This window comes from Myxocyprinus asiaticus, chromosome 11 (genome assembly GCF_019703515.2).
Source record: "Myxocyprinus asiaticus isolate MX2 ecotype Aquarium Trade chromosome 11, UBuf_Myxa_2, whole genome shotgun sequence".
NCBI lineage: Eukaryota > Metazoa > Chordata > Actinopteri > Cypriniformes > Catostomidae > Myxocyprinus > Myxocyprinus asiaticus.
The window spans coordinates 22,799,028-22,820,538 of record NC_059354.1 but is presented as its reverse complement, the minus strand read 5'-3'; the positions used below and the strand labels follow the sequence as shown (position 1 = coordinate 22,820,538).

Below are 21,511 nucleotides of genomic sequence, written 5' to 3'. Positions count from 1 at the left end.
CAATGCTTGTTTAACAGGAGTTGAGGTCTCTGGAGACGGACAGACACAGACCCTACAGACAGTCTACTCCTCCTTGGGAAGAACTTGAGACCTCCAGATTGGCCCAGCAGGAGGAAGAGAGGAAGAAAAGACAGGAGGAAATGCAGTGTTTAGAGGAAGAGAGAAGAAAAAGGGAGGAACAAGAGCACCTTGAGAAAGAGAGGAAGAAGAGAGAAGAGGAAGAGTGCCTCCGTCAGGAAAAAGAGAGGAGAAGAAGAGATGAGGAGGAGAGGAAGCAACTGGAAGAGCAGAGGAGGCTTCAGGAGGAGAGAGAGTGAGTTTCAACACTGCAAATAAACACTGGATGGCAACATGATTATTCAAATTGCCACTGAACTGTTTTCTGGTTTCAGGTTACAATACCAATACTACCAAATAATACCTTTTTTTTTTCTTCTTTTTTTTACCAATACTAGTGTTCCAGACAGAAAGCAACAACTATTTTAGTTGGATTAAAAATTAGTCAGGCTCAACTTGTGCAGTTGTTGGCTGTCATAACTCACAGTAGATCAACATAACTAACCTCGTTTCATAGCTTTACGTCATCCACCCACTCTTTAAACTTTGAGTGTGGCACTGTCAAAAGACGCTCATTGAGACTTCAGTATCAGCACTATGGAGCTATATGCTTTTTTTTTTTTTTTTTTTATATATAAATGTAATATGCTAAACATCACATTATCCACTTTTAACCTACACCAATGCAAGTGAAAACACTGGAGACCGGAAAACTAAAACAGGCATTCACTATGAATCATGGAACACTTCCGTGTTCAGAAAAAAGGTGGATACAACAGTTAGTTCTGGTCCTGTAATCTGACTGGACAAACGGTGTTCTAAGAGTGTTGATATTATTTGTCTGTGTGTTGTTCTGTGAGATGCAACTTAGGCTTCTTATGCAACTATTTCTGTTTGATGATCAAGAAACAAAAACAAAATAACTGGCCATATTGTGTCTAAAATATAAGTCAATAATAACTTCTTGTTTACAGAAACGTATAAAAGTACTATCACACTCACAATCATGCTGTTGTACTAAATTTCAGCATTCTTGCTCGTATGATATTTGCATAAATGTCCCATATTTCAGTTCTGTGTCAGATTAAAATGAAATTTTACAAGCATGTTTGTCAGTTTTGCTTTTCATAGCATGCTTCATAAATATTAGTCCTGCTTTAAATGCCAAAGTAACCTGATTAAATTAACATGCTTGTTTGCTTGTGTTTGTACCCATGCATTAATCACAGTGCTAATTTGTTTTCTATTAATGTCTTTCTATAATGAATGTCTGCTATGAACATCTGCTTGCCTCTGCTGATTCTGCTGTGCGGGCACAGTAAGGTGGACGCCTATGGCTATACCAATGTTTACCATGACATATCCTACTCGCACAGGTAAATAGGACTGTTTGCACTTGCATTTAACAAAGTTGTATATCAATAGAATGCAATGCTCTCAGGCTATGCACCCCAGGGCCATAGATTCCAGGGGGGATGGGAAGAGTTAACCCCCCAATAACCAAAATAAGCAATATTTATACAATGATCAATGGAAACATGTAAATTATTCACACTGTAACCAACACACACACCCTTGATGCACCCATACAAAGTTACTTCTGCCAAACAAACTGATAAGATCTTTTTTCTGTATATTTGTCTGTGTAATTGTATGATCTCTTATGGTTTATTTTGCAGGGCCATGTCCAAATCCACTCCAGAGCTTGATGAGGTTACAAAACCAGATATTAAAGGTCATTGCAGCTTTTATCTTTTTATCTAACCATTTTTGTGTGTCTATTGTGCGTATGACCGATAAAGAACCACTGAGGTAATGCAATGCTAGGGATCGTGTCAGACTCCTCAGGAGCATATTGTCAATGTGCCAGCACTTACACATTGCAAGGGTGTATTGGAGTTAGATGACACACAGTACAGTGCTGTATAGTGTGTGGCTTTGTGCAGGTGTGTTTGGCAGGCACAGGGGTTTGGCTGGATGGCTGCTGGAGGAGGAAATGAGGCGAAAGAAAAACCCTAAGATTCAGAGACAGCTGGCTGCAAGTGAGCTAGAGCTTGAGAGGAGGAGCATCCTCAATGCCATGAAATACAGAGACCCAGAGAGAGGTGGGCCACGAGTGGGCCACTTAAAACCATGCCAATCAATCAGCCCAACCAATCAGCTTGACCTGAGTTTACGCAAATTTGATCAATGCAATATCATGCAAATTCATATACAATTGAGCCTGTGTCATTTTCATGTGATCAGTTTGCATTTGATTAAAAAAAAAAATCTCATGTTCTGCATATATGTATGAATATCATTATATTGAATGTCATTACATTAGATACAAAATATGAAAGCAATTGGCATTTCACGTCATGTTCCTAACTTTGAGCCATTTTTCAAAGACTTTTAAGCAACTGGTTTCAATGTGATTTTTAGTGGATATATGAACTATGGACATCTTCCACTAATGTTTGATTCTCAGAAATTGTCCAAATACCTGTTTTTGGGAATATTTTATTAACAAACATAACAAACCTGCTTGAAGTGTTTAAGTGCTATATTTCTTTAAAATAATTGTCTTGATTTAAAATTTTGTTACATAAAGCAAATACATTTATGCTTTTTTAGGTGAGGTTTTTCATTTTTAAAAGTGTCCAAATACATTTTAGGGTCACTCTATATATACATATATAATCTAAGAAAGATTATCTGAAATCAGTTGCTCTAGATGTGAAATTACATAATGATGTTTGTTCCTCAAACTTTCTTTGGTTAGGTCCAGCAGCAAGCAGTGGTCTGGGTGAAGTTGGTAAGAAAGAGTCACTGTCTCAGGCTGAGGTGGAAAGGCAGCAGATCCTTCATGAGATGAAGAAGAAGACTCCCTTGCATACAGACAACAGCTGGATTCGCCAGCAGAGCACTTCAAACAACACTGAGAGTGAACCTTTCAGCCTGCCTATCAGGAGGTCAGTATATGAAGACATTTCAAAATGATTAAATGATAATTAAATAATTAAAATAATTTGTATGGATGTTTGCACCCCTGTTTTGAAGCACCTGGAAATATCAGGGAACTTGAACATTTTGATTTCCAGGCCTGGGGAAAACATGAAAATTAATCAAATGTTATGAAGTCATGGAAAATAGATGGGAATTTCCATAGTGTTTTCGATTTCGATTTCCATTTTTCGAGTTATGCTCAGCCTTAAAATATTTAATTGGCAAGACATTTCTCTTTGTGTGTGAAATATCTATAAAATTATTTTTTTAAATCTTTATCCAACAATCATGCAATGGAAAAATCATGAAAATGAATTGATCAATAGGTGTGGAAACAATGGTTGTACTTGGTTTCTAAAAACATGCTAATAATGCTTTTAAGCATTATTGAAAAAGTAGCTAATGTTAATTTTGAGCTTCAAAGGGGTAATGACATGAGGAATACATTTTTCCTTGATCTGTTGACATAAGAGGTCATTTTACTATAAAAACATACTGTAAGTTTCAGAACTCAAAACTTCCTCTTTACTGCAAACAGAGCATTTGTTGAAATCAAGCTGCCAAAACAACTCATTCTCTACTTCCTCCACATTGTGATGTCACACTGTGGTAGACATTTGCACCTGACCACCTCCACAACAACACATCAACACCTACTTTACCTTATCACTTCTGTAGCCTGCCCAGTAGTGGTGAGCAGTGAGATGGCAGTTCAGTCAAGAGCAGTGAGCCAATCATAACAGTGGGTGTTTATTATCTTAGAGAAGCAGCACCAAAACCAAGCGTTTCTGACAGAGGGTCAGAATGAGGGTGGAAAATCATGTTTTACAAATATGACTGTGCAAAAAGCTTAACTAATATTATAAGTGAACGTCATGACCCCTTTAAGCAGTAACATTGATAAACTCACTTCACTTGCAGGGGCGAGTCTCTTGACAAACCTGATATGCCTCGTTCTTCCTGGAGGTCATCATGGAGCACATCTGACAGCACCTCGTCTATACCAGACTACAGCCGACCTCACTCGGCCCTCTCTGGCTCCTCGTCCAACCATAGTGGGCGTCCAGGGTCTGCCACTCTGCAGGCATCTCAATCCATGAGCTCCCTGAGACAGTCCTGGTCCCCATCCTCCCCCACATCAACTACTTCACCAGAGCCACAGCCTCGAGCTCCACCTCGGAATAGGTATTCCTCGCTTACTGAAAGTTGTCATTTGTTCTCTTAACGCAGTTGATGCAAGTACAATGACATTCCTCCATCCTGTAGCCATCATGTGTCAACCATCGTCTCTGTTTTTGTTCTCCACACGAGCCATGGGCTGATAAGCAAGTCTGTGTTGCTGGGCCTTCAGAACATGTTTTTTGTAATTTAGGTCAGTGAGTGGCAGGAAAATCTGTTCGTTCTGTAATACACCACTGGGCAAGGGAGCGGCCATGATCATCGAGTCCCTGGGACTCTGTTATCATTTGAGTTGTTTCAAGGTGAGACTTCAGAGCTACTCAGAGGTCAGGTCCAGCCTGGCTTCATCAAAGACTAACCCACTCTCCTCTGCCTGCTTTTATCTTTATTTTAAATAGATGTTGTGTGCAACAATGAATCTAAATGCCGATTCTACTAACCTTTTATCTGCTTCATGGATGACTTCACTGACAGCACCGCCCTGTGACTTCAGTTTCTCCAAAAGACTACATCATTTGTTTCTCCCAAATGAGAGCAAACCATCTTTTGCCATTTAAAGGCAGGACTACGCAAAGATATTTCTGCCAAGATGGAATGTTTGTGATTTTCTTTCAATAAAATTTTACTTTTGATTGCATCTGTGCCAAAAGAAAAAAAAAAAATCCCATCCCTGTAGAACTCCAAATTTGTTCCAGTGGCTCTACTCAGTACATTCAGAGCTTAATCTAGAGCTTAATCATGCTTCGCACAGCCCCCTCAGTCTCCAAATGCCAATCATTTGTGTCTGCACATTCTCTCATTTACACTGCATTGTCCTCCTCCTAATCTTGTTGTCGGGTTATTTCTGGTCCTTTTGGATGGTGTTTACTACTCCAATTTAATTTCCTCTCATGGTACTGTCATGCCTCAAGCTAGAAGTCTATCAGGCACCCTTTCACTCTTCTCATGTAGGTGAATGTACGATACTGCATTAAACAGAGTATCCTCTCATTCTAACTGTGTTCTTTAATGTCGTGTTTCAGTGTATTGACTGCAATTCAGATTTGGGAGGCTCAGAAGCTGGAGCAGAAGTCAGAATACGAAATCGACAGCTTTACTGTAACTCCTGCTATATGCGACTCAAAAGTAAGCCAAACATCTCTCTGCATTACGAGCTGTTAACTTAGTGATCTCGATTCTGTATGATGATATATTTTGCCTTTCTTCAGCTGGGCAGCCCACCACCATGTGACCTTGCTGTATTGCAGCAGATTGAGGAGGAACCAATCACAGACAAGTACCTGTAAACACTAAGGGTTTGCTGGAGAAGTGATGAACATTGAGTGGTTTAGCCAGCCTTGATTATTCAGTGAGCTTCTATTCTTCCTTTTTTTTTTACTTATTAGTCGGTGAGATTCCTAAAGCTCTGTTTATCTGAAAGTATTAGCAATTATTTGTACAAAAGGGATGTGCATGTACCTGAAAATTAACTATGCTTTTGAAGAGATACATACACTGTCTTTTTCATCATTGAAAGATTCTGATGATTTCTGGTTGGCTTAACTGACATCTGTATGGTCCTAAAAGTATTTATATTAAAATGATAGATATTTGCTATTGTATTGCTATTGCTTATCTCCTGCTGTCTTTGCTATATAAGGGTTTGCTGACTAAATATCCTGTTATACCACCTCATCTGTGTGCCTTTTATGTTTTAAAGAGGAAAGATGATTTAGGAGAAATCCATTACAAATTGATTTAAAAGTGGCATGATTAGTAAGCAGCACTCATGACATTAGTTATATACTCTTTCATATATGGTTGAATCTATTTTATGTATCTGCAAGTCCTCTGCAGAGGAAAAAGAGATGAATGTGGACCTGAAGCAACTTAGCAATAATTGTAAATAAAATTACTAAGCAATAAATCTCTCCAGGTTGTGAATTACTGCACTCATTTCTCATTAATGTAATTTATTTCTCCATTTTAAATGACTGAATTCACCACTGTCTCAAAGTAACATTTGTTTATCCTCTGTAGTGTTCATAACTTGAATTTCAGTCACAGTCACAGGGAAATTTCATAATTTCTTTTGCTGCACAATAGTTTGTGGATTTTTATCACATAGCATCCAATGTACTTTAATATTCCATGATGCTGTGTTTTCAATGAGTGTGCTGTTATGGTGAAGTTTGCTCACAAGTAATGCCAATACATCTGCACACTGAAAATATCTGTTGGGGATTCATGATGATCCTCTGAGAATAAATCAGATGTACCAGAGACTCAAGAGTCTTATGGCATTATTGTTCAGATTCAAATAACTGTAGTTTATATATCTGTGGGTTGTTGAAAGAGGGGACTGAAAAAGAAGACCCTGAAGTTCATGCAGCTGAAATAGTTAATTGAAAGCATTAGTTGCTAATTATCACATATAATCTACCACTGCCACATAACTGATAAATAAATATGGCAAGGTAATGAGGACCCCATCTTTAGAAAGTTTTGATTAGACATCCCTAATCTAATTAGATATTTTTCATATTTATCTCTCCATTTCTGTTCTCTTTCCACTCCCATATACAAATCCACCATTATGACATCATAAATACTGCATTGCAACATCATAGATCCACCATTATGACACCGTAGAGGTCTAACTCAACTCCTCTAACAGATTGAACAAAAAACACAAGCAATAACTAGTTTCTATTTTAAAAAGAAAGAAAGCCAAGGGGTTAAAAAATGGGATTATAATAATAATTAAAGGCTTTTATAAACCACAGAGATAAAGGGTTGTCACAGCTTTTTGTTACAGGACCAGAGTGTGTTTTTGAGCGATTCTGTTTGGAACGACCCTACAATGGGCTGTCATGATTGTTTTCCCTTTGAAGTGCCCTGCAGAGGACGATTTATGCCGTCTGGAACGTAGGGTTAGTGAAACCGAGTTAAGAGCTGTTAAAGATAGGAGGGATTTCTCAGAACACCTATTTCAGTAGTGCTTATTAAAAATAATAATATTTGCTTATAGCATTTGCCCATCTTGTTCCTAAATAAGAAATATATGTTCAGCACAAGGGGGCGCTGTTGGGCTTAATGGACAGTCAATTAAACTGTGGCACATGCACACAGAGATCTGATTCAGATACAGAGGCTGAATCTCATTGTCTGATTATCTTTTGTTTGGTGGGTGGAGGAATAGAGGACAGGACTTCCTCCACCCCTCAAGCTCTTTCACCTGCAGTCTGGACTGATGCTAATTTTAGTCCTTATTACCGATGTCCAATGTCTAGATGCCATGGTTGTGAGTGTCACTTGTGAACACTATAGTTCTCTTCTCTTTTGACCTGAAATAAATAACATGTACAAAGTGACATGGATGCTCTTTTTTATTTTGATAGATTAAAAAAAAAAAAAAAAAAACCTAAAGGACTTCATGTTTGGTACTGTTGATCTGCTTAAAGGGATGGTTCACCCAAAAACGAAAACTCTCTTATTATTTACTCACCCTCATGCTATCCCAGGTGTGTATGACTTTCTTTCTTCACCAGAACACATTTGAAGAAAAATGGAAAAATATCTTCACTCGTTAGGTCCTTATAATGCAAGTGAATGGCGATTTCTCTTTTGAAGCCCCAAAAATCACAGATAGACAGCATAAACATCATCAATATGACTCCAGTGGTTAAATGAATGTCTTCTAAAGCAATACGATCACTTTTGGTGTGAAAAAAGATTACTATTTAAGTACTTTTTTAACTATAATCCAACACTTAGGGTAAGTTTCAGGAGGGGGTGGAGTCCAAGTGTTCTCTCCTGTTAAGTATTCGCGTTGCCATGACACAGACGTAATCTCACGTTCTCCTCTTGGTTGAGACTGACATCCAGGATGAGCACACAAATGCACCATTGTGAGTAAAGAAACAGATAAATACAGATCAAAACCAACCAAGCTTCTGTACAGCGTTCCTCCTCCTCACTTGTAAATATTGCTGCTCTTCAGGCTGTGACGTACGTGCCTCAGTTCTCGCACGTTTTAAATGTCAATGCAGTTACGTCACATGCACTTACCACTGCTCACCAGAAGCATGATTTAGAGTTTTTTAAAAAAAAAGTACATAAATATTTATATTTTTCACACCAAAAGCGATTGTGTCACTTACGAAGACATTAATTTAACAGCTGGTGTATATGGATGACGTTTGTTCTAACTGTCTGTGATTTTTGGAACTTCAAAAGAGAAATCCACTTGCATTTTAAGGACCTACTGAGCTAAGATATTTTTCTGTTTTTCTTCAAATGTGTTCTGCTGAAGAAAGTCACACACATCTGATATAGTGAGGGTGATAGTGAGTAATTAATGAGAGAATTTTCAATTTTGGGTGAACTATCCCTTTAAGATGCTTACCTGTACTGTCCAGCAAATAAGCATACACTGGAGTAATGAAGGTGTGCGGAGATCTTGACATATTTTTTTTTTTTTAACACACTGTAGCATTGAACGCTTTGGCTATCTCCTTGTTGCTCTTTTCAGTTCTAATATGTTTTTGCTGCACTCCTAAGCTTTGTGCCTTACTGTCCTTATCAGTGAAATTTTCCTCTGCAAGCTGATCTTTTGTCATGATAAGCAGATACTTCTTCGATGCTTTGAAAAAGCTTGTTCTGTGACCTTTCGCTGAGTGATTGAAAATCAAGCTAGATCCTGATGTGTCCTGGATTGATTAGTAGCTTGCAGCAATACCTTGGATCAATTAAGGGAAAAGAATGGTGCCTCTTTATTCTTGTGCTGTGCAGAAAAGCATGTACATACAGAAATATACCACATATGTCTTGAAACTCACATTTTGTTTCACAATACCGCGAGTTTTACAAAACACCCAAATTAATGCAGTGTTCCTTTCAAAGATTATAGTGATCATGTGTTGATAAATTGCATAGTTAAGTGGGTTTAATCCACCTTTTCTAATGTTTTCTACCTGTCATGGCTTGTTATGATCAGCCTCTCTGTGCTGGAGGCTTCTGTTGCTTTGTGGAGGTGGGTAACATGCTTGTTGAGTAAAGTGGCCATTAAACCAGCACTTAGTAACCTGCCAGTGACATGCTGCACAACCCTCAATCAAAGTTCATGCGCTACATTGTGCTTTCTCTGCACTCTAGAGCAAAACACACACATATGAGAATGTGTATGGAGACTTAACTGAAGAGCCTCTCTAGATGAGGGAACCATTCATTCAGGTTTGAGAATCAAAGGGATTTCTTACAGAGGGCCAGAGCATCTGCTCTTCAGTCAAAATGAAGATTTGATGGGGAAAGAGCTTAATTTCATATGTCAGAACCTAAGCAAAATGCTATCACTGCAGGCACTGATTTCTAATTTCCCTTGATGGCATACTTCAAAGATCCAATCTATACTTGTCTTCTATCATACTGTACAGCTCTGTCTAACACATCACTTCCAAAGCAATGTGCTGGCCCTTCATTTTCAGTGACATGGAAAATGTTTAATTTCTCATGAATGCTAAGGCGGCCGCAGCTGGAGGACACAGATATGCTTCAAGTTATTATGCCAGGAGGATGTTCTCTAGCCAAATGTGAATTCAGCTTCCATTGTGCTGAGCTGAGCATGGAGGTGAATTTTAAGTCATAAGTTAATGTTCTCAATCTGTTTTCATTCTAAATGATTTTGATGATCTTTTAGGGCATATTGGGTGGGTATACAAGAGCAGCGAGCATGCTTTGATAGACAGTCATACATTTAAAATCCTAAAAGAGCACTTCTGAGCACTTGATTAATCCTATCACGAATTAAAATGAGATGTGGTTTGATTCCTTCAAAATGTGTATAGCAGACTCATTTCCATAACACAGAATAACTAACTTTTACATCAACCATACTTTGTACAAGGCGAATATAATGAAGAATGTGTGCTCATTTGTTCGATTTTAATTTTAAATTTAAAAGAGCACTTTTAAGCCAATGACTCTAAATAAGCAGATGTTGACAGCTTTGTGAGCAGGGTAAACAGTGGTGTGTGACCTTGAATCAGATGTTTTTGGCATTTTGCCTGAATGAAATCTAATATGGAGCAGGGATGAGCAAGGACAAAGCTAAACTAGGGAGAGTCTTATTCCATGAATTAACATGTCAGTCTGAGCTGAAGCAGCACTACAACACTGTTGGAGTGACAGTGAAAGGCAAACACTCACAGATGGGTTTTGTAACACAAAGCCAAACCTCCATTTTTTATGACTAGAATTAACCATATGGCCTGTAATCTGCATGGGATGCCAAATACAAGGTTGAGAGTTTGTTGAAAATAAAGTAATGTGCCACAATGATAGGCCAAGGTTCATTTTAAGAAATATATCCAAAAAATACAAAAATCATGTCTTTAGTATTACTTAATCATAATGTGTGGGAAATTCCAATTACTCTCATCGATATACAGTATGTTAAAGCAGTACAGTGCTGTAATATCAGTAACGTAGTTTAGTGACTGACCTAACCGACATACCACAGCGCTGTGTTCACATGATCGATTTGGCAACTTCTATGACTCAGAATTACTGCTGTAACTGAACCAATTTTAATTACATTTGAGAAACTAGATACATATGTTTCAAGGTTTATTTTTATCAAAGAATTAAGTCATGACCTCAGATCTTCTAATGATTGCAGTTCGGTTGATCAAGGGTTCTCTGGGGGTTGTGACACATCTGCTGTCATAGAAACAAATGTCCAGGCTTAGAATGGAGGTAAGCCAAATTTGTAACTGGAATAAAAGACATGAGGCTTCCTGTGCTTCACAACTACCATTGTGGAATTATGGAGACAATTATTTCCCTTAATGGTAACTCAAAGTGCAGTTTGATGCAGAATTTGTATGTACAGTATGTCAAGATTAGGACTTCACACCTTTTTCGAAAATGCGATCATGTTTTTACACCTATAATTAGAATGGGAATCCACAAAAACGGATTGGACCATGGGGTTTAAAATGTATGAATTTTACATAGTCTCCTTTTATTTGAACAATGCAGCAGCTGCAAGCTGGCAAGATGGGCAACAGAGCGGAACAAATCCTCCTCAGGTGGTTCATACTTATTCACTGCTGTGAATATGTCAAGCTACTTCTAATCACCTGAAAACCCTTCTAGAGACAAGTGTGCTAAATACCATTCGAAACACAAGAACCGAGTCTTACAGTAAATGGTGCTTATTTTTTTCAGATCATATCTAAAGTGTTAATTTCCTTAAGATGTTAACCGTGATGATTTTAAGTTCCTTTTTTAGATAAAATGCTTTTATTTCTTGTGTAGCCTTAGAGCTCGCCGATTTCAAACACCTGTGAGGCCAGATGTGCTTCTAAACAAAACAGTTTTGCTGTATATTCCGTAAACACAATCTCTGTTTTAAGTGTCAGTTAAAGCTTCCACTTTACATAAACATTTTTTTAGATAAAAATAAAACTTAAGAATAAGTATATTGTATATAAAATCAATTTCTAAAATGCTTTGATGTTCACAGTGTTGGGTAGATTACTTCTTGAATGTAATCTGGTACTGATTTCAAGTTACACAACTAAAATTAGGTACATATTGTAAAGTCAAGATTAATCAAGTAATCCATATGTAATCATGTAATCCATGATTAAATGGATTACATGATTAAATGTTAAGTATAATCTGATTACACATATTTAAAAATGCAATGTGATCTAATTACAAGTACTTATTTTTTGTGTAATCTGATAATATAATCCTGATTACATGCAGTCCATTAATACCCAACATTGGCAGTTCATTTGGGTTTCTCCTGCACTATTTGTTTCTCATTGACCAATGTGATTTCACAACAGTGCTCATTCCTTTCTGAACTCGGACCTGTCCAGTCTTGTTCATATCCATATCAGCTTTTTCATAACCCTGTTCGGCACTGTCTATTACTCACAGCTCACAGAAGAAAGACTTAATAGTTTTGCTTTTTAATATGTTATCCAGGGTGATCGTGAAAATGGCTATTTTGGTGGAGCCTCTCTTCTAATCTGTAATAGGCAGTCTTTGTCCGCAACCTATCCAATATCATCAAATCTATATAGCATTTGAGAAATAACCCAAATAACCCTAGAAAACCTGTAATCTCAAAATGTATTCAGCATTTGTGTATGAAGGAGGTAAATAGCCATCAGACTGATTTAAGTTTTAATAAATGTGACAGAAATACAGCAACTGTATGAAATGTTAGCTGAAGACTAGTTGTGTGACCTGTAGACGTAACATTAATAATTGTAGCCAAGTGGAGAAATTTCATGTAAATGGAGCGGGGCATGATCTGATCAGAAGGTGAAGGCCCGCCCCAACAGTTAGTAACGGAGAGTGAGGACAGCCCACTTGATGGCCAAGCATTCCTTCTCCATGGTGCTGTACTTAGTCTCTCTCAAAGAAAGCTTCCGGATAATGTACCGCACTGGCTGTTGAGAGCACTGTCCCCAGCCCCCTGTCTGAAGCATCTGTCTGTAAAATAAAAGGGGGAGAGAAGTCAGGTGTATGCATAAACGCCTGTTGACACTGCTCCGTCCACTGGACCAGATCTGTTGCTGCCTTTTTAGTAAGATCACTCAGCGAGCTGGTGACAGCTGAATAATTAGGTACAAACCTACGATAGTAGCCAGCCAGCCCCAGGAACTGTCTTACCTCCTTTTTGGTCTTAGGTCTCGGGGAGGCTGCAATCGCTGCAGTTTTATCAATTTGGGGCCGCACCTGCCTGTGGCCAAAATGGAAGCCCAGATACCGTACCTCCACCTGCCCAATTGTGCACCCGCTCACCTCACTGACCTCAGAACAGCCCTCAAATGTTGCAGGTGCATTGCATAAATAACGTGCGATCTGAGGATTCGGTCCTTGAGCCGCTGGAACGTAGCCAGAGCCCCAAACAAACCGAGCGGAAGCGTCACGAATTGGTGTAAGCCGAATGATGTGGAGAAGGCCATTTTCTCATGGGATATTTGAGTTAAGGCGAAATGCCAATAGCCCTTTGTCAAATCCAGTGTCGAACAAAAATGAGCTGTGCCTAACCGATCGAGCAGTTCATCAATACGAGGCACTGGGTATGCATCAAATTTAGACACCGCATTTACCTTTCGATAATCCACACAGAACCGGACTGACCCATCGCTCTTAGGAACCAGCACCACCGGGCTGGATCATTCACTGTGGGATTTCTCTATTACTCCCATCTTGAGCATTGCATCCAATTCTTCTCGTACCACTTTTTTCTTGTGCTCAGGAAGTCGGTAGGGACGAGTACGTACCACTACCCCGGGCGTAGTCTTGATGTGATGCTGTAAGAGGTTTGTACGACCAGACAGAGGCAAGAACACATCTGCAAATTCTTTTTGCAATTTGGCAACCTCTGTGAGTTGAGACGGTGAAAGATGGTCTCCACAAGTGACTGAGGTGAGATGATTGGCTTTTAAGTTCACATCCGGCCCGAGCTCCGCCCTCTCCGGAACCACCGTCGCCAATGTCACAGGGACTGCTTCCCTCCATAATTTCAGGAGGCTGAGATGGTATATTTGACATGTCACTTCTATCTGTTCGTTTTACCTCATAATTGAGATCTCCCACTTGTCATGTGACCTCAAAGGGCACTTGCCACTTGGCGAGTAATTTGGAGCTCGATGTTTGGAGTATTACAAGCACTTTGACTCCCGGTGCAAATTCCAGTAGCCAAGTACCCCTATCATACAGTTGGCTTTGATGTTTTTAAGCTTGGAGCAAATTCTCCTGTGTTAGTCAACCCAAAGTGTGGAGTTTTGCTCTAAGATCAAAAACGTACTGAATTTCATGATGTCTAAACCCCAACTTATACCATCCTCCCCGGAGAAAAAATGGCTAAAATAGCCAGGTAATGAGGCGCTGCGCAGCATAGTGGCTGACGAACTAAAGGCTCAACACTGCATCATTCGGGAAATATTTAAGGAGGAATTTCAACCAGTTGCTGAAAGAATTGGTTTCTTGGAGAAGGAGATGAGATCGATTAACAACAACTTTGAAAACATTCAGATGGCAGTTCAGAAAGAAAAACATTATTATTATGCAGGAGCTTGTTCTACCTCTCTGCTTACTGCCTTTTCATTAAGGTCTTGTTGTTGTTCCTTTAATGTTCCAGATGCCATGATGTACCTATGTAAGTCCACACTATTGTTACAAATTCAATTTGATGTACCTTAATATTGCTATTTCTTTGGTAATAATTTATATAGATCACTGGTCTTTTGATAAATTTAGGACTGGTCTATGGCTCTTAATATAGTATCTTGGAATGTTAATGATTTAAATGGCGCTGTTAAAATAACTAAATGTTTGGATTATTTAAGATCTAAACGGGCTTCTGTAGCACTAATACAGGAATCCCATTTAAAAGCCTGTGATGTACATTGTTTCCAGAATAGATATTTTAAATTAGTCTCCTCTTCCTCATCCATAAAGAAAAATAAGGGGGTTATGATTTTGGTAGCCCAGAGCCTTCCCTTTTCCATACATTGTTCCAAGGGTGATGCAGATGGTCGCATTGCTTATGATTTTGGTACTTGGTCTAATATTAAATGTGCGTTTATCTCAGTATATGCTCCAAATGAACATGATAGTATGTTTTATCAACAGCTCGCCAGTATTATACTGAGTCTCAAATATTATCACCTTATGATAGTTGGTGACTTCAATGCGGTATATGATCCCTTATTTGATAGGTCCCAGTTTTCACCGACTGATTCTACCTCTTCTAAAATGTTTAATGACTTCATAAAACAAGTCAATGTATATGATATATGGCGATTGAGGAATGACGGTGTTAAGGACTATACTTTCTTTTCAGCTCGTCACAAGAGTTACTCACGCATCGATTATCTGCTCATATCACCTGCTGATTTACCATATATCGGCGACGTTAACATCTTACCTCTCCTTCTTTCTGATCACTCCCCGGTAACTTTGTGCCTTCTTCCATTCTCTCTATCCTCTGGGAACAAACTTTGGAGATTCAAAACATCTCTACTTATTGATCAAAAATTCTTACCGCAATTGCGTACCTCGATAGTGGAGTTCTCCCCAGTCTCTGTGGGAGGTCACAAAATGTTTTATTAGGGGAAAATATATTGCTTTTTCCTATTTTCGTCAGAAATCTTGGAATAGCCGCAAGGACGAGCTGGAGAGGCAGGTTCAGATGATGGAACAGGACCTTAAATATTCCTATTGCCAACAGAAAGCGGAGGAACTGTGTGCACTTAGATCGGAACTAAAGGGGCTACTTTTACACAAAGCTGAGTTCATTACGCACCGCACCAGACATTCATACTATTTTAATGGCGAGAGACTGAGCAAACTCTTAGCATTACAGATTAAACAGAATGAGTCTAGAACAAATATACATGCTATAAGGAAAGAAGATAATTTATACACCCACCCTGAAAATATAAACCAGTTTTTTAAGAATTATTATGAACAGTTACATACTTCTAACTCTTCCGCCAGTTATCAGCAACATATGTCTTTTCTCATACAGATTAAAATCCCAAAAATCAACGATTATCATCGGGATATGCTTGACTACCCTTTATCAATTGAGGAGCTGAAACTTGCCTTGGACTCTATGCCTAAAAATAAAGCTCCAGGTAGTGTTGGAATTCCTCTGGAATTAATTTCTGCTATCTGGGATATTATGGCTCCACTTATTTTAAATTCATTTAATTTTGCTATAGAAAATGGAACCCTTCATAGGGACTAAAACACAGCCCTTATAACCCTCCTACTTAAGAAGGGCAAGGATTCTTTAGAATGTGCTGGCTATCGCCCCATCAGTCTAATCACCACTGATGCAAAACTTTTCGCTAAAACTCTGGCCTTAAGATTGAATAAATGTATAGATAAGGTAATAAACTATGACCAGTCCGGTTTTCTCAAAGACCGATTTGCTGCAGATAATATCAGGCGTTTATTACACATCATTCATAGATCCAACTCCTATTCTGCTTCCTCCACAGTCATTTCGTTGGATGCAGAGAAAGCCTTTGATAGGACTGAATGGAGTTTTCTCTGGACAGTCCATGAGCATGTAGGGATAGGACATGGATTTATAAAAATGGTCAAGACACACTATAACAACTGTTCAGCTCACGTATTTACAGGTTCCACTCTGTCTCCTTTTTTCAATCCTGGTAGAGGTACTCACCAGGGTTGTCCATTATCGCCTTTGCTTTTTATTTTATCAATACAGCCACTGGCTCAAGCGGTGTGTCAGTCGCCAACTATACAACTTATTATTTGTTTAAACACCTCACATAAAATCTCTCTCTATGCGGACGATATTTTGCTCTATGTCTCAAATATTTCTTAGTCCGTTTCCGAATGCTTAAATCCCTTTCATACCTTTGGTACTATTTTGTGCAACAAAAATAAATCAGCATTATAATCCCCTCAATGATGCAGTGTTTCAAGAATCCTCTGGCTTACCTCCCTTGATTCCCATTGTTAAGAAATTTACGTACCTGGGTATCACAATATCTTCACCAATACATTCTATTTCTGAATATAATTTTCAAACTCTCCTACATAAGATCAAAGAGGATTTAGGTAGGTGGTCTGCTTAGCTCTTCACAGTAGAATTTCTGAATGTACTTCCTAGAGTCAATTTTCTGTTTTCTATGTTGCCACTAGCACCATCTGAATACTTTTTCAAAGAGCTTAATATAGCTATCTATAAATTTATATGGAATAGGAAAAAAAAAACAGAATTTGACTCAAAATAATGCAACGTAAGAAACTTGATGGGGGTTTGTAATTTCCTGATTTTAAATCATATTATCATGCATTTCAAATAAGACCTTTAAAAACCTGGGTTAATATAGATTTTTCTGTTCCATGGCGAGCTCTAGAGGCGAATATAACTCACCCTATTCGCTTACAAGATCTCCCATTTCTAAATGTTCCAAAAGGCTTAAAGAAAAATTATGGACCAATCGTTGAACACTCCTTTGATGTATGGAAAAGGGTTGATAAAATAATGGGAAGACCTTTTCTCTAAACCAAAACTACACCCATATGATATAATAATTGTTTATGTACCGGGAACAAACCTTTTATCTTTAAAGCTTGGTCTGACCATGGTATTCACACCCTGGAAGACATCTTTTGTGAAGACGGCCTCAAATCATTTCAGGATTTAAGTGCAGAATTTTCTTTACCTGGGTTTTCTTTTTTTCTTATATTTAAGGCTGAGGTCAGCTTTGAAGGCTTATGGTGTTCCCTGGTCCACTAATATACTACCACATCCTTTATGGGAGTGGCTAAACTCTAATACCCCCTCAAGTGGTTTAGTCTCTAAGGTCTATAACTCCATTTTGTTACAACAGTATTCCTATATTCCAGCTGTATACTCTTGGGAAAAAGAAGTAACTGCTAAGCCTGACTGGGATGTGGTATGGGCCAGTTGTTTCACTTCATCTAAGAACATTGCACATCAGATCAATTATAAGCTTATTAATAGGGCATACATTACTCCAAGTATACTGTATAAAATGAAGGTTAGGTCAGATCCTTATTGTCATCTCTGCAATAAGTCTATAGTAGGCTCATATATGCATATGTTTTGGGAGTGCCCCACTGTAGTACCATTCTGGACATTTGTACGCACTGTTCTTTCTGATATTTTACACCTAGAGATACTACAGGATCCCATGCTCTTCCTGCTATTGAATGATTCTACACTCCACCTAAATGCACAACAAAAAAGGACTTTATTGGCAGCCGGTACGGCCACCAAAAAGACTGTTTTAAAGCTCTGGATAGAACCATCCATCTCTACAACTTTCAATTGGTTAACCTACTTTAGAGATATCGCTTTACTAGAAGGTACTATGGCCAAGCTCAAGAAATTGCTGAAGTGTAGCTTCACAAGCTAAAGCCCTGATCTCTTATCTCGTTTATTTGACCTACCCTACCACTTTTACTTTAAGGTGGACAGTTTTCATGGCATCTGTTTGTATATAGTTCATCTGAGTTGTGAGATGTGTTTCTGTATTTGTTTTGTATATGCTGAAATTTTGAAACAATAAAAATTTTAATCACAAAAAAAAAAAAACATACTGAATTTTGTTCATACTGTTTGAAGATCCCTCCTCCCAAGCTTCCCACATGATGCTGAGCTGACGCCCATACAGCAGCTTGAATGGGGTAAACTCTGTGGAGGCTTGGGGGACCTCTCGAATAACGAATAATAGGGGTTCGAGCCACTTATCCCAATTCCTAGCGTCCTCGTGCACAAACTTACGAATCATATTTTTCAGGGTTTTATTAAATCGTACCATCAATCCATCTGTATGTGGGTGATGAACACTGGTGTGAATCGATTTAATACCCAATAATTTATAGAGTTCGCGTAGTGTGCGTGACATGAAAGTAGTGATCCATGAGGATTTTTTTCAGAATCCCCACTCGGGAGATAATTTTGAAGAGTGCCTCCGCAACACTACATGCCGAGATGTTGAGCAGAGGCACTGCTTCCGGGTATCGCGTTGTGTAATCCACCAGAACTAACACAAAGCGATGCCCCTGTGCAGTCCTTCCTAATGGCCCAACGAGGTCCATACCATTTCTTTCGAAGGGGACCTTGATTAACAGAAGGGGACGCAATGGTGCTTTTGAGGTGGCCGGCGGATTCACCAGCTGACATTCAAGGCATGCCGCACATCACCTGCAGACATCCCCATGAATGCCTGGCCAACAGAAACGGACCATTAGATGGTTTAACTTTTTTTTTTTTTGCCCTAAGTGACCCATCATCGGATTATGATGAGCCGCTTGGAATAGCATTTCCCGAAGGCTTTTCGGTAACAACAATTGTGTTGTATCCTCTTTTGTCTGAGCGTCCTGTGTCACTCGACACAACCTATCTTTAATAATCGAAAAATACGGATATGCGAGTGCGTTGACCATCAATCACTAAGGGACTCATCTCGCGACTGCTCCAGAGGGAAATCCCCAGTGGGGAAACCTCTAAGGGCTGGGGATGCCAAGACTTCCACCTCCTTACATCATCCTGATGTGGAGCTGCTGTCAACGGCCCTGGATCCACCTCCCCAGCCAGCACGTCACACCCCACACACTGATATGCTTTGTCACAGGACCCATCCACACACATTCCCCTCAATAAAGTATTAAATGCCGGCCAATTCATCCCAAAATTGTGGATGGGTGAGGCGGGAATTAAACGCAGTCCGCATGTTTTTGTCCCCGAAATTGAATAGTGACAGTTTCTACCGGGTAACTCTGAATATCCCCATGCACACACCTCACCTTCACCCTCCGCCCCATGCCCAAAGCCTCATCTTGAACCAAACATTGGTGGATAGTGATTTGATTAAAATCTGTATCCACCAAGGCTTGATATGTATTTCCCCTGATACTCACAGGTATGCGGTACATTCCAACTCGATTGGGGGCAGCCCATGGGGTGTCGGGGACCTGGACCAATGCTCCCAGTTCCATCACGGGGCATTGGTCCTGGAAATGCCCTGGCTCCCCGCAACTCCAGCAAGCTGGCCCAGACATTATGCTCGCCCCTGGATTCACCAATCTGAGGGGAAGAGCAAAAAGAGATAGGGGGAACCACTGGCTGGACCAACCCACGTGACTAGGGAGCCAGTTTGGGGATAAATGTCCTCCGTCTCTCTCTCTGGTAGAGAGAGAGAGTGAGAGAGAGAAAAAACGAGGGCTCCTCCGCCCCAGGGTGCGCCGTCATATGGTCCTCCTCCAGTGACGCCTGGTGGTGGCACTGGACCCATTCTGCTGTTCCAGTCAGCAGATGAAGGATGAAGTTCTCCAGCACCACCAGATCAATGATTTCCTCAGCGTTGTGCTCCTCCACCAGCAGCCACTCTGGCAGGCATCACGGAGTTGTTGAGTGAACGCAAACGGGCGGCCGCGCTCCTTCAGCATTAGCGAGCGGAAGTGCTGTCATTGTTGCTTTGGGCTGCAGCCGACCCATTGCAAGATGGCTTTCTTTAAGACCTCATACACAAGGAGGTTCGCTGCAGGCAGATGTTGGGCCACATGCTGGGCTTCCCCGGACAAAAGCGGAAGGATACGGGCTGCCCACTGTGACTTCGGCCATTTCCACAGCTCCGCCGTTCGCTCAAACAATTCGACGAATGCCTCTGGTACATCTTGCAGGCCCATTTTCATTAGGGTGAGAGGGGGTATGGAAGCTGTTGGGTCCGAGGTCGCAGCTGAGCCTTGCTCCTGGTGCAAGCCCCAGAACCTCTGCCAGTCCTCTGCTTGAGCCCGGAGAAACACTGTAAACACTGTTCTTGGTCTTGACGTAGTTTTAGCAGGGCCTGGTGTTGAACCTGGTGCATGCTGGCAAGAGACTTGATGACTTCGGCCAGTGGCATATTGTCTTCCTCAAGGTTCCTGGGTTTCGGAACCACTGTAACAGAACTGGTCGGTATGGGAATGAAGAAGCGTGGTTCAGGTATCTTCATACATTTTATTTATAAGGAATAAACACTCTTTAATGTAGGTAAACACTCTGTAGCTAAACACTCATGCATCACACTCCTGTGCGTCACTCTCTCCCTTGACTCTGGCGTGGGCTACTCTTATCGCTATCCCTGGATTACTGCAACAAGAAACAATAATTTCACCCAGGGATGAATCCTTACCGCTTCCCCTCTCCCTGGATGGACACTCAACCACACCCTTGCCACATTATATTATTCTATTTTTCTATACGGCCCCACTGACTGCAGTTTTTTCCTCTTTTTTTTAACAGCCGTCAGATAAACTAATAATAATAATAATAATAATAATAATAATAATAATACATTTCAAGGAAATTTACTGAGAATAAAAAATTTTAAGAGTAGCATTTCCATCCTCAAGAAATAATAAGTCAGCTGATGTCTTCCTCGTTCCTCCATGACTGAAGGGCGTGAGGGAATCAAGCAGTATCTGCAGCAGAGGAAGACCCCCAGGAGGGAATGATGCCAATGCCCACTCTTTGCACAGCTTAGCTTGCTGTTTGTTTAAGAAGAATACTCATTACCTCTTCAAAATGGAGTCAGAGAGAGACAGTCAGATTGATGTTAACCTTTTTACTTTTGGTTTGTAAGAGATATTAGGCCTACATTGTGTGCACTCACTGCTAAGAATGATAAATCAGTTAGGCCTAACATAAATGCTGTTCAATAGAGATTGCTGTAATGTCAATGCAGTATAACGGGATATTTGCAAATAAAGCAGAGCATGAATT

General features: G+C 39.8%; 1 protein-coding gene across 1 annotated transcript in view; it reads left to right on the top strand.

The window, feature by feature from the left end:
- Window positions 1-6,134, top strand: part of LOC127448091 (LIM domain only protein 7-like) — a 28,487-nt gene extending 22,353 nt beyond the window's left edge. The window contains exons 19-27 of the mRNA XM_051710378.1: window positions 18-313; window positions 1,377-1,433; window positions 1,737-1,792; window positions 2,004-2,162; window positions 2,822-3,011; window positions 3,967-4,230; window positions 4,418-4,526; window positions 5,247-5,349; window positions 5,433-6,134. Coding sequence (XP_051566338.1) covers window positions 18-313; window positions 1,377-1,433; window positions 1,737-1,792; window positions 2,004-2,162; window positions 2,822-3,011; window positions 3,967-4,230; window positions 4,418-4,526; window positions 5,247-5,349; window positions 5,433-5,455 — 1,257 coding nt within the window. The 3' untranslated portion in view covers window positions 5,456-6,134. The remainder of the gene's footprint in view (window positions 1-17; window positions 314-1,376; window positions 1,434-1,736; window positions 1,793-2,003; window positions 2,163-2,821; window positions 3,012-3,966; window positions 4,231-4,417; window positions 4,527-5,246; window positions 5,350-5,432) is intronic.
- Window positions 6,135-21,511: the final 15,377 nt, after the last annotated feature.